The sequence below is a fragment of the Pinus tabuliformis genome, chromosome 6 (genome assembly GCF_031772625.1).
Source record: "Pinus tabuliformis cultivar Carrire ecotype Pingquan chromosome 6, CPIR1, whole genome shotgun sequence".
Classification (NCBI taxonomy): Eukaryota; Viridiplantae; Streptophyta; class Pinopsida; order Pinales; family Pinaceae; genus Pinus; species Pinus tabuliformis.
The window spans coordinates 977419847-977432609 of record NC_142292.1 but is presented as its reverse complement, the minus strand read 5'-3'; the positions used below and the strand labels follow the sequence as shown (position 1 = coordinate 977432609).

At 36.8% G+C, this 12763-nt stretch overlaps 1 protein-coding gene across 2 annotated transcripts; it reads right to left on the bottom strand.

The window, feature by feature from the left end:
• Positions 1–1346: 1346 nt before the first annotated feature.
• ATN (cyclin family) lies at positions 1347–8350 on the bottom strand. Of its 2 annotated transcripts, XM_089423807.1 has the most exons (5): positions 7808–8350; positions 7222–7414; positions 4961–5008; positions 2275–3996; positions 1347–1690 (listed from the first exon to the last, which is right to left on the bottom strand). In XM_089423807.1, exons 1-5 carry the CDS (start codon positions 7841–7843, stop codon positions 1617–1619), a joined length of 2073 nt encoding a protein of 690 aa, XP_089279933.1. In that variant the 5' UTR covers positions 7844–8350; the 3' UTR covers positions 1347–1616. The 2 variants fall into 2 exon arrangements, with proteins under 2 accessions (XP_089279933.1, XP_089279939.1); XM_089423813.1 differs by lacking the exon at positions 7808–8350 and having other exon boundaries at positions 2275–4004; positions 7222–7243.
• Between the last annotated feature and the right edge of the window lie 4413 nt (positions 8351–12763).

The following is a 12763-nucleotide window of genomic DNA, read 5'->3' as shown; positions in this document are numbered from 1 at the left end:
AGAAAAATCCTAACCTCAACCCTAAAAATACTATCAAGAAATTCACTAGGTGTCACTTGTCACTTGAGTGATTTACTCCACCCTTTAGGTTAAAAAAAAATATCCCAATCAAGGCGGGAATTCCCTAAATTTGATCATTGATATAGGGAAAATACTTAACATATATCTACCTCAGAAAATTACTCGGCCAAGAATGCAATTCCTAAAGTCTCAAGACAAAGAAACTTACCGAAGGGGAGGCTCTAAACTCAAATGGTTTGTGCTAGTGTGTAGATTGAATAAGTTCCCGAGTGATAATTAGAAATGGTGGGATTGATATTTATTGTGCGAAACTGCGGTTTCAAGCGAAAAGTTATTTGCAATATGTAATGAAACTCAGCAAAAGAAAGCTTAATGTGAATAACCCAATTCAAGTTAACACTGCAGAATAAGTTAATATTGCTGCTGCATTAAGCAAAGTGTACTTACGAACAGAGTGTATGATTGATTGATTCCTCCGTTTCTATAATAATTTAATACCATGAATGAAATTTCCATAATATGTTTGATCAGGTCCAGCTTTGAATGCAAATGTCCTTAAATTTTTACCTGCGCCATCATCTTTAGAAACGTTTTTTCTGTAAATTCTTACAGAAAGCTCTTGACCTTATAAAAAGGTGGTTTCTGACGACCATTCACCAAATTTTGGTCTAGGGTATAGAAATGTGTTACTATGATGAAATAAACGATGACCGTCTTAGATCTTTCAATACCAATTGAAACAGGAAAATGTCACGAGGCAGGGGGTTCCAAATGTTCCCTATACAAGCTTTCATACACACATATATATACAAGCTTTCATACACATATATATATATATATAAATAAAATGAGGACTAATACTCTTGCATCTTGTCAGTGCTTTGCTCTAAAAACTAATAACAATACTGTTAAGTTTATAATCACAGACAATCACTCTGCTATTCAACGAAGTCTATTCACATCCAGTTTTCGATAAATATATAATTTACTTTTTGCTTTCGCCATTTTAGATGTAGTTTCTTTCTTAAATACTTGCTTATGGAAAGCTAGTGACCTCTAAAAGGGTGATAGCTGATGACAGTCCACAAAGTTTAGGCCAAGATAAAATGCTAGAATTTATTTACTAAGATGAAATAGAAAGACGTCCTTATCATATCCAGTGCAACAAATTGGCTTGCAGTAGTAAAAGAAACAAGAAAATGCCAAGAAAACAATAGAGTCAGGAGGTTTCCAAATGTTCCCTGTACAAACTTTAATATATATGTTTTTATATGTTATGAAGATCAATGCTTTGCTCCTAAAACTAATAAGAATACTTGTAAGCATATACTCACAATAAACCATGAGCTATTCAACAATGTGTAACAGAATTGCAGAGCTAAGCAACAATGCCTGGTAATTACCATGTGTCCCTTCTGATTACATTGGTAGCTTCTAACACGACATACTGAAAAAACCATCTATTGGAACAACACAATTCCTTCTAGCAGTGAAAATACCCACTTGATTCAGTAACCGTGCCAGATATCTTGCAAAGCATTGCAAAAGTGTTGTTTGAGAAATCCAATGATACCTTTAAGCTGGGAAATTTCATATCATCTATTAATGGTGCTTGGACTCCTCTGCGATTTCATCCACTCTTTAGCGTTCTTGAAGAAAGGTAGCTTAACTGCAGTAAAACATCATAGGAATTAATAAGTATCCAGTATAACAATCTACATCATAGCTGATTTGGCTGCTGCCTGCTAGTATTACAGGGACACTTAAAAAGACTATAACAGGTTCAGGTTCGCCCTCCCAAACTAAACCGTTCACTGGAAAAGCGCACTGTAAGTAAACTAAAGTTTACTAAGTCCAACAATAAGTACTGATATTATGGGTACATCTCACAGACCAGAGCGGAGCAAATTTTGCTCCGGGATACGATTTACTTATAAAAAGGGCTACGTTTACAGTATTCAATGAAGGAATCAAGCTTGCTTGAATCCATCCACGAACAATAGTTCATTGACAAGATTTAAAGAATTCATTCAAACTATCAGACACTTGACAACTGCATTCCTAAGCCTCCGTTGCAACAACACGAACAAATTCATTTCATTAAAGCAAGAATAGAGATTCATTCGATTGAATAAGAAAATAGATCACCAGTAGAAATTGGAAAAACAAAGAATGTTTCAGATACAACCAAACAGATAATCTGGGTAATAATAAACAAGCACAAAAGAACAAATAAATTGAAAATTAGCCTACCTGTGCTGTTGTTGAGCTTTTCATGCCTAATTGACCAGCTTCTTCCTAGAAATATGCTTGAATTCTTAGTGATATGATTGGTTTCCCCTGTTGTTTCTTCTCTATTAGCATCTCTGTTCTCCTTTCTCTCCGAAGCACCCTTCTTCTTGTTGAGTTTCTCTTTCGATGCATCCATATTCCTTTCACTCCTGACAAAGCTATGAAACCTACAGTTGGTATCAACAGGCTTTAAAAATCCTTGATTGGAACGATCTAGATGGTTATTATACTGCTGAATATTGTTTCGATACAACATTTTATTTTCTGAACCGTTTGCCATAGTTTGTATACGTGATGTCGAGGAATAATCCTCCATTGGACGAGCCCCATGTTTCCTGACAGGTTTTTCAATAGGAAGTGATCTTTCTGTCTGTCTTCTTTCATAAGGCATATAATCAACCTGCTCCTTGCTTACTTCTGTTTCTTCAGTCACGATAACTTTACTGGCCATGTCTTCATCCATAGTGTCAGGCTGGGAATGCATAAGATTTGAGCTCCTTTTCTTGGGAAGCCATCCAGGGGTTCTAGGCTGGACTAATGATTCAATAGGTTGCTTTGACAGATGAGAAATTTTGCAGCTTGCAGATCGATCATAACTAGACATTGAATTCCTTCTGACAGAGCAACCTGGCATTTGGGAAGTTGAAAAAATCCTGAGGCTCTCACTTTTACCCAAGCGAGGATTTGACCCAGGCTCTGTTTTCTTACTGTGACTTGAAGAGTGTCCAGAAGCAACTGATGCAGGAGAGGCTTTGAACACATGAAATTTCTTCATTGCTTTGCTGAACAGGGAAGGGATGTGAGATTGCTTGACTAGCTTTGCTGCACCGTGCTGATAAGCCTCAGAAAAAGAAGAAGATTTTCTTAGGTTTTGAGAGTTATGCATCATACAATCCGCGGATTCTTTTTCCTTATGGAAAGGAGAGAATGCAGTTGCTTTTGAGGAGGTCAGATCCCTCAGGGAAGGCAAGGACTTCCGTCTCATACAGGGTTCTGTGCTTCTGTCCCTTGGGATATTCTTTGAGGGCGAGGGAACGAAAGCTTGATTGGGAAACATTATTCCCTTGGTAGAATTACAACGAGACATCCATCCCTTCTGTGCAGGTCTGATTTGTTCTACCTTAACTCGGTTATTGGTAGAACTTGTTTCTTTATTGATGGTCTTAGCCGGAGGTGAGCAACGTCCTGGAGATAAAATCAACCTATCCATCCATCCTTGCTCTTTGGCTCGACTAGAAACTTGGAAGCTCCTTTTACTTCGAACTTTCATGCCTAATTCAGACAATTCCGGTCTTGCTCTTGCAGAATATTGTTGTTTTTCAGCATCTCTATGGCATTTTAAGGAGGAAGAAGCATCCTTAGCTATCACTCTGAACTTGTGTACCTTACTGTCAGGTTTGTTAGACAAGAATTTCTGCAACCCATTCTTTCCTTCAATATCCAGATCTTGCGTTTGAATTGCATGTGGGACAAGTTTAGAATCAGAATTTTGTTGTTGCTGTATGACAGCCAGTGTTTTTCCATTGGAGATCCATGGGATTTCGGGGGACTCTGTAAGCTCATTCTGATCTGAATGAGAAACAAGATAAGCTACTCCTTTTGCAAAATTGCTAGCTTCCATAATCTCTCCCACTGCCTGTTGAATGAGGACTGCGGGCATGGACCATCTTCTTGACTCCTCCCCTGTCACACTATGGAAGTTTTAGAACTTCTTACATTGCCCATATCGTTTGATTCTATTAATTATAAAATAGGAAAAGAACGCATTATCAAAGCTTCCTTCTGCCCTCTGAGGCTTGCACCAACCAACCCCGGATGCGCAGGAATAATCCATATTCAAAAACCTAAAAATATAGAAATTTTATGTGCATTGTTTCATGAATGATATGGGCAAAATTACTCTCACCCAAAAACAGGAATAAAGGTTTTTCACTTTCCAAAACAAATATCTAATAGATTTCAGGATATTTTGAAAATATGATAGACATGAGTGAACTCAACATAAATGAAATGAAACCATTGATTGGTGGCTCATATTTGTCAGATTTCTGGAATGATGGGAAATAGAGTAAAATGTCCTAAACTATGCCATGCAAACATATAGGAAAAATACACCAACTCAAAATACATATATTATCCTAGGTAATAATAAAACTCAAGGGAAGATGTGGTCATAACAGTTACTTGGAAATAAAGAATGCCAAACACAGAAAACACATGTGACCTGATAAAAGAATGTGCTAGAACATTATGCCAATCCAAGCTGTAGAAAAAGAAACCACCAAAGGTAATTAAATAAAATTTGAAATATATGACATACAGTATTCCAAATAGAAATATATGACTTCTTAAGGAAACCAGAGATGTGTCGAAGAAAAATTTGAGAAAAATGGCCGCACATTCTTAGCTTCCGGTCAAGGCTCATTTGCTAGAACTGTAAGTCGATGCATAAAAATATAGAAAATGAATACGGTGGGAGGAATTTATGTATTGGTTTGAGATCCAGATGAAACTGTCAAAGTTCGTTCCAAATGCATGAAATAAATATAGGCAATAACAACACAGCTCAAATCACAATTTGAATATAATTCAGGTAAAGGTCAGGGACTATCATTTTAAAAATAAGAATGGGAGTTAACCACATTACCTATAGAGCTTGAGCGTCTGAGGCTGGACACTCTCTCAAATTGTTGACCTGCCAAGAATATCAATAGGAAGTTATTTTTATTTCCAATTTTTTGTTTTCTATCAAGAATCTTTTCTAATAGGAAATGCCTTTTAGTAACTGAGGGCCACGACGCCTCACCACAGTCTCCATTTTGCTACTCTCAGATGTTTATGTGTTCAACAAAGAACCACTGTACAGATTTCACTATTGTTTACACTAGAAAGATAACAATAAGTCCCATAAACTAAAAGCTGAAAGTAAAATCGAAGGGTGAACATAAAACATTATGCGAACAGCGGTATTTTTACATTGAATTAATTTCTTCGTTACAGATTACTTTCATGTTGTTTATTTTTTCTTTTCCTAAAGAAATATCCACTCAGGTGGAGAAGTTTTCATGATAGTACAATCATGGCATTGAAGTGCAATAATCTAGGATCTGTGGCATTATCTTCTCCAGTAAGTTTTCAGTCATCATTGAAGAAAACTGTTATTTGTTAATTTATATCATCGTGGTAGGGGTATGCAAAATTATGTCCTTCATTTTTAACCTTATTTTTGCATGTGCAGGTCAATCATATACTGTCTTGTTAGAGATCATTACACAGTATTCCAATCTAACTGCACCCATCTAAATCCAGCTAAGATAAAGTAGGTTGTCGATATATATTATAATTTATATCTCAAGTAACTGGGGTATAGATATTGATACAGATTTCCCCTGGGACAGATACACAGACATAAGCTTTAAAGAAGATTTTAATACAATCAATTCAATAGATCATATACCTAACACAAATATATGGGGTATTTATATAAATATTTTATTATTATTGGGAAAACAAAATATAAGAAATTAAAAATAGCAGAGTTTTATATTTTACTATAAAAATAAAATAAAATAATATATTAATATTTTAATTAATATGATAATTAAAAATTTAGTTAATTTTGAAAATTTATTATTTATTATTATTATTATCCAATTTGGTTTTCTTTCTCATATTTTTTTTTGGTTTAATTTTTTTAAATTTATTATTATTTCTTGTCCTTTTTGCTGGCTCTTCAGTTAAGTATGAGAGAGATGTTGTGAATTGTAGTGTTTAACATTTTGATTTAATCAAAATAAAAATAAAATTAATATAATAAAAAATATAAATTTTTTAGTTCATGGTTTTTTCTCATGGTATTTTTCTCTAATGTGACCTATTTAAAGGCTAATGAGTAAACCAACCTAAATCCATTTTAACTCTGTATCTATTTTCATTGTAAAAGAAATTTGCACTTCATAGAGTTAAAATGGATGTAGGCTAGTGCTTATTTCATATCCCTGTTTTTCTTTTTCAGTTTCTTTTCGTTTCCTTTTTGTTTCTAACACCTTGTTCCCATTCTTCTCGATATTTTTCAGTGTTATTTATTTATTACTTTATTTTTTGTTATTTATTTATTATTTTTAAATGAAAGTTCTTTTTAAAATTCTATTTTCTAAAATTATAAATTGTAATTTTTTTCATATTTCTTTAATTTTATTTTCTTTTTAATAATGATTATTATTCTTTATTATTATTATCGTATTTATTTTATTTAATTTTACTTTTTAAATAATTATTTTATATTATATTTTAATTCTTTAAAATTCTTAACAAAGTGAAATCAATGGTAAATGACTTTCTACACTAAATCAAGAAAATGCCAAATATGACATGAGAATTTGTATCAGATGCATTAAGAACTGATCCTGTACCGATTTCTTACAGATTTATGTTGTACCCCTTCCAGATAAGGACCCATAAAGTGTTGAAGATGTATGGACTTAGATAGGATTTGGATACGATACATATCCAAGTGTATCCAGAGAGGATAAGGGGAAGCATACAGTAATATGTATATATAAGAGATGGCTAGATGTTTGTACATCCACCTCAGTTTTTTCTTCCAGCAGAATCAATCTATGGCGAATAGATTGATTCTATGCCAGCATTAAACATTCTAATTTGGCAAATAGTTGACACAGATGTTGAAGCAGACTCACATTTTGGTGGCACTGTACTGTACCGAAAATGGGATGCCTGGTTGAATTTAATCTAAGCATAAGGAAATATCTTCTTATACTAATCATAAGGAAATGACTTCTTATAAGCATAAGCAAATAACTAGCAAACCTATTTGATCTTTGATTAAATGAGAAAAAAACAACTGATTCTATATACTACAAAATGAGAAGGAAAAATTATTTTTACCTTTGTCTGGATTCGTCTCTTCGACTTCCTTCAGGGCTAATTCTTTCAACCTTAGGGATTCTTCCTTGCACCTCAGGCTAGCCCTCAGGTATCCTCTGGTGCTTCTTGGACTCAGATTAACACCTCCACACGCTTTGGAACCTCCTACAATTGTGCATTGCATCTCTTGGAGCCGAGCCATGGCTTGATCCACCTACATTGTTCAACAGTCATACTTCAGTAACCAGAACTCATCTACTTTTTATTTAAGAACAAATTCAAATGGTTGAATTAAAGAACATTCTAAAAGTCACCGACATAATTCAGAAGAGTAAAATCTGATCAGTATTATATCAAGGACAAATTCAAATGGCGGAGTTAAAGACCTTTCTAGGATTTACCCACATAATTCAGAAGAGTAAAATCTTATCATGCTATATCAAGCTTTTAAATATTCAAAGACAGGAAAAGGAGACCATAACCTATTAAATTCTTGAATTTCATTTTTTTCTTTTTTCTTTTTCAACATCTAAGAAAGAGACTCCATTCCACCGAAGGAAGTAGGCATAGAATAAGAACCAGAACACCGAAATGGAGTTTCTCGTACCTTCTTTAGGGTATCTTGAACAGTCTGCGATGCCATTCGAGCAATTCTCAGAGCTTTATTTCTGATTTAAGGTTCTCCTCAATAACCTGTCACTGTGTGCATAAGAGATGAAAATATCCTGAATTATCCATGGCTGTTGTTCTCCGCCTCTTCTTCTTCATTTTTCTGTTTAATCCAAGAAAATTATATCCATCTCCAACACAGCAGCAGCAGTAATGTAGAATTGCAGAATGCTGGCCGATTAAATTTAAAATTTCCACTGGCGATTTTGTTTCACATTACAGAAACTGACACTACGCCATAATTAGGATTACGAAAAAACCAAAATCCCAACGGAAACAAAACCTACTGGTCAAAATGTAATGAGATTGTCCATCTCATCCATACTCATATGACCCTTCGTGATTCCATTTCTGGTACAGGCACATGATGGTCCTTCCACTCAATATATGTTCATAGGTGAAGGGACTCTGTATATATAAATTATTAAAGCATCCACCTCTAATGCCTGGCTGACTAGGCCAGGTTAAACAACCTTGTTGGCCTTCTTGCAACGTCTGCAGGTATCATTGTCTTGATGTTGCATGATGAGGCCCACTCAGGTTTGATAGTACATGGGTGATCACAGCACAGCAAATATGACCCACATACCGTTGTGGATCCATGCAATCATCATGTTGCCACATCACTCCAAAGGAATCTTGTTTGATTTATATTTAATTTTGTGGGAGACCAACGATCTTGAGTGAAATTTTTTCAAATTTGAGTATAATCTACCTGAATGATTAGGTAGATTTCTCATTGGAATATTTTCATGTAATTTATGTAATGTCCTTCTAAACTTTGAGTTTAGATGATAAGGTTGTACTGAATTTTTATGGTAGATTTTAGAGGTTATTATATTATTTTATGGAGTATTTAAAAGCTATAAATTTAAATTCAAATAATGTACATTATACATGTTTAGAAGATTTTATACTCAAATTAATATATTTTTTATTTCATAAAAAAATTCTCACACAATTTTGATGGTGGTTAATTAAAATAAATTTTTAAAATTTCATTATTATTATTATTTTTTCTTCGTAAATACTAATTCTATTAAAAAAGGTGAAAAAATATATACAATGAGGTCAAGACCTCAGAGGAGGCCGAGGCCATTCCTCAACCAGAAACTCAGAGACATTACAGTTCAGGCCTTCTGCCAAATTTACAGTACATACTTCAAAATTTTGACTTTGGGCTTTGACATACTGAAATATTTTACCAGGACTGAAATCGTCATGCCCTTCATTGACCAAAAAAACAAAAAAGTAACTAGCATAGCCATATTTATAACAAAAAGTAGGACCTGTATTGGCAGTTGCCACTACCTGTAGCAGGAGTATGAACCAGACACAGACATCTAACCTCAGAATCAAAGACACAAAACCAAAATTGCGTAGCATATAGGCTAGAAGGCCACCCGGCAGAGAGGAGACATGTTTAATTTGCATGCTTTGGTGAAGCCAGAGTATCCTGGTCCACCTGGCTAGAAGAAGCTACCCAGGTCACGAAATCGCCTTCATCATATGCCGGTGCGCCACCATCAGGAGTAGTTACTAGATTTAAAATACCAACTGCCCTTTGAGACGGCCCGCAGACCAGAATATCACTCTGAGTCGGATCCACTGGCTGCTGAGGCGCTTCCGAGACAGGGGCATCCTCTTGCATGTGATCCGCGTGGAACACCATCCCTGTCAAGTCCCCTTGAAGAACACTATCTTCCTGAGAGTGGGTGGAGATAGTTGGAGTCGAGCTGACCTGGTTGCTGTCCTCCTCCGTGACAATTATGGTAATACTTGCTGTCAAAACAGGCCTGTTGAGCCGACTTTGAAAAGTAAACCTGGAGGTCTGGAATGAATTGTTCGGGATAGGCCTAGCTTGATCCAGAGGCAGAGAAGAAGGGGGAGCTGAGGCGATAGGGACAGCATTCTGTGGAACAGGGCGAGAAGGGCGGCCTCTGTTCCCTGTATGGCTACCTCGACGTGGGATTCCTCGGCTGCGAGGCATAGTCAGAGAGGCAAATGTGCCGGGAGAGCGACTGAGGCAAAGCAGGCCAGAAACAGTAGGAGCACGGAATGTTTCAGGGAGCTTCCAAATCCAGGCTAACAACCAGATTCGAAAGACCAAGCAGGGGTGCTGAAGCTGCTCTGCTCCACAATAAGAAGAACCAGTAGCTGAGACAGGGGCATTGAGCGGATCCATGCCAATAAGCCGACTTGTTTGCAAATCAACCATGCTCGCATTAATGCCAGACATCATTCGAGACTGCTCGATATTAATTTCATCTGCCCTTAACTTAATTTTCCATCCTACGACGCGTATCCTACGGACCATCCGCCTGCCATCCGCCAGGCCAGATGTCTGAATTGTGCGGTTTGTCATTGATAACTGTTAATGCCACCCGCATCCGGGTAATTTCATTATTATTTATTATTATAATATATTTTTATAATTATTTTATTTTAATATATAATATTATTTTTAAATGAAATATATGAATCAAAGATTATTTAGAATATATGTATTTTTATATTAATTAAAATTGTCTTCATTAAAGTGTTTTGTTTAATAATTAAAATAAAGTTAATTTAATATATTTAGTTTAATAACATTTAATAATATTTAAAATACAAAGGAATTTTAAAATAATATTTTATAATTTGTGTGTTTGAGGGATGTAGTTTATTTGGAAAAGTATGTAAACATGTTATGTAAAATATTATGAGGTCTTTGATTCTATTCCCCAATTGTTGATTCCACTAGTCAACAAAAAAAACATCATAGATCATAGATCTAACAAGGTCTATTCTAGAAAGATTGCTACAAGAGGGACTATATAAACTCAAAGAGAAAAAAAAATTGTTTAGTATCCACAATGTGAGAGTCTAAGAGCGGCCTTGAAGTTAATATTGCATGAATTGTTAACTGAGAGTACTTGGCATTGGGATTCTTAGGGAGGAATTTGAGAAGGAATTATCTGGGGAGAGCTCTGAAGCGAGGATGGCTAGGGTTTACGGTGCCGCCGTCACGCTGCGCTGCGAAGAGGCAGAGACGACAGAGAAACCATGGAGGTTGAACGCCGGAACAACCCAACTGAGTGCGCCGATATGGATCTGGTACTGCAGAGGACGAGATCACAATCCCTCAGCAACAAATCGAGCCTCGGATGATGAATGGCCTGCTCACAGGTCATGGTCGTTTTCCCACTATCTGATTAAAGGATATTTTCATAATAAACCTTTTGCCCTTACTGTAACAGGTTACGGCCAGGATGATTTACACCGTAAACGTTCAGATCTGCAAACGATAACGCAACCCTACCTTGATCCGCAGCCTCTAATTGCGATTAAGGGTAAGAACGGAGCGGATTGGCCGGAGATGGCTGCGCGAGCAGGAGCCATAAAGAATACTGGCCCATTTCCAGTTGGAAGAAGCACGAGCAGCTCAGATCTGATATCAGAGAGCCCTGGGGAGAAAAGAACACGAACCTCCGGTCCTGAATAAAATAAGGCACGCTCAAAATATAAGGCTATTGAATCTAATAAATGGATGATAGGAGGTGGAAGATCGCCAGATCTGGAGAACAATCATGGGAATCAGGGCTTGATTAAGGCCGATCCATCAGATCTGAAACAAATATTTATCAGATCTGTAGAAGGCAAACACTATAGTGTACAAATCAAGGAGGGGATGGATGTCCAGGAGTTAAAAAAACAGATCCAGATCAAATTGGGAATTCCGGCAGCATTCCAAAGTCTCTTATTCTCAGGGATCTGTATGCAGGACCAACACACTCTCCAGCATTACGGAGTTGTCAAAGATTCAACCATCATCCTCAATCTAAGACTTCGAGGCGGATACAAGGGAACCAGCTCAAAAAATTCAGGCTCTTTCCGCGATGCAGTTAAAGGAAAAGAACCAATGCAACACAGAACAGCATCCACACCAGAGCTTCCAGGACCCTACATTGTGGAACAGAAGTCAGAAGCACCTATGCTTACTGTATCATTGCCGGAGGTAACAGATCTATACTCAGATCTAACTCATAATGCTGTTATATGCAGATTTAACGGTTATTGGCCCAAAGCTGATGCACTACACCAATGGATCTACACATCATGGACAACCAATTGTGAAATATATCTATGCCCTAAGGGATTCTTCATAGTCAGATTTAGCACAGAGCTGGAATGAGACAATACCATTAATCAGGGGCCTTGGTTCTGGGGCAATGCTGGACTCTTTCTCACACCCTGGTTCCCGGATTTCGATGCCAATACCATGGTAGTATCGACAATGCCAGTTTGGGTAAGGCTACACAACCTACCACTGCATTTCTAGCATCGAAAAGCTTTAACAGCCATTGGGAACTCCTTAGGAAAACATCTCAAAATAGATGAGGACAGAGCCAACCGGGGAATTTTCACATATGCCAGAATATGTGTAGAAGTGGACCTAAGTCAAGGACTCCTAGATCACATCAAATTGAATTTTAATAATTCACTGTGGACGCAACAACTAGACTATGAGAACACGGCTTTCAGATGTCGCAGCTGCTTGCAGACATGGCACCTACAATATGCATGTCCACTGACTTGTAAGGAGCCTAAGGGGAATAAGAAACAACAGAAAAAGCCAAAAGGTTGGCAACACACTGAACCACTGGAGGAGGAGGCACTAAACACGGAATCCACAGACATATACAGGAGATAGGAACAAATGTAGGAAGAGAACACTGAAGGGCCCAAACTAGAACCAAACAGCATGGTACGGCAGCAAGAACTACAGCTGGAAATAAGCGGTGCTAAACGACCACATAGTACCGAAGGATCGGACTCGGACAAAGAACAACCTGGGCACATAGAGGAAAACCAACTTGCCATAATTGTCCCCACTGCCAATACTGGAGGC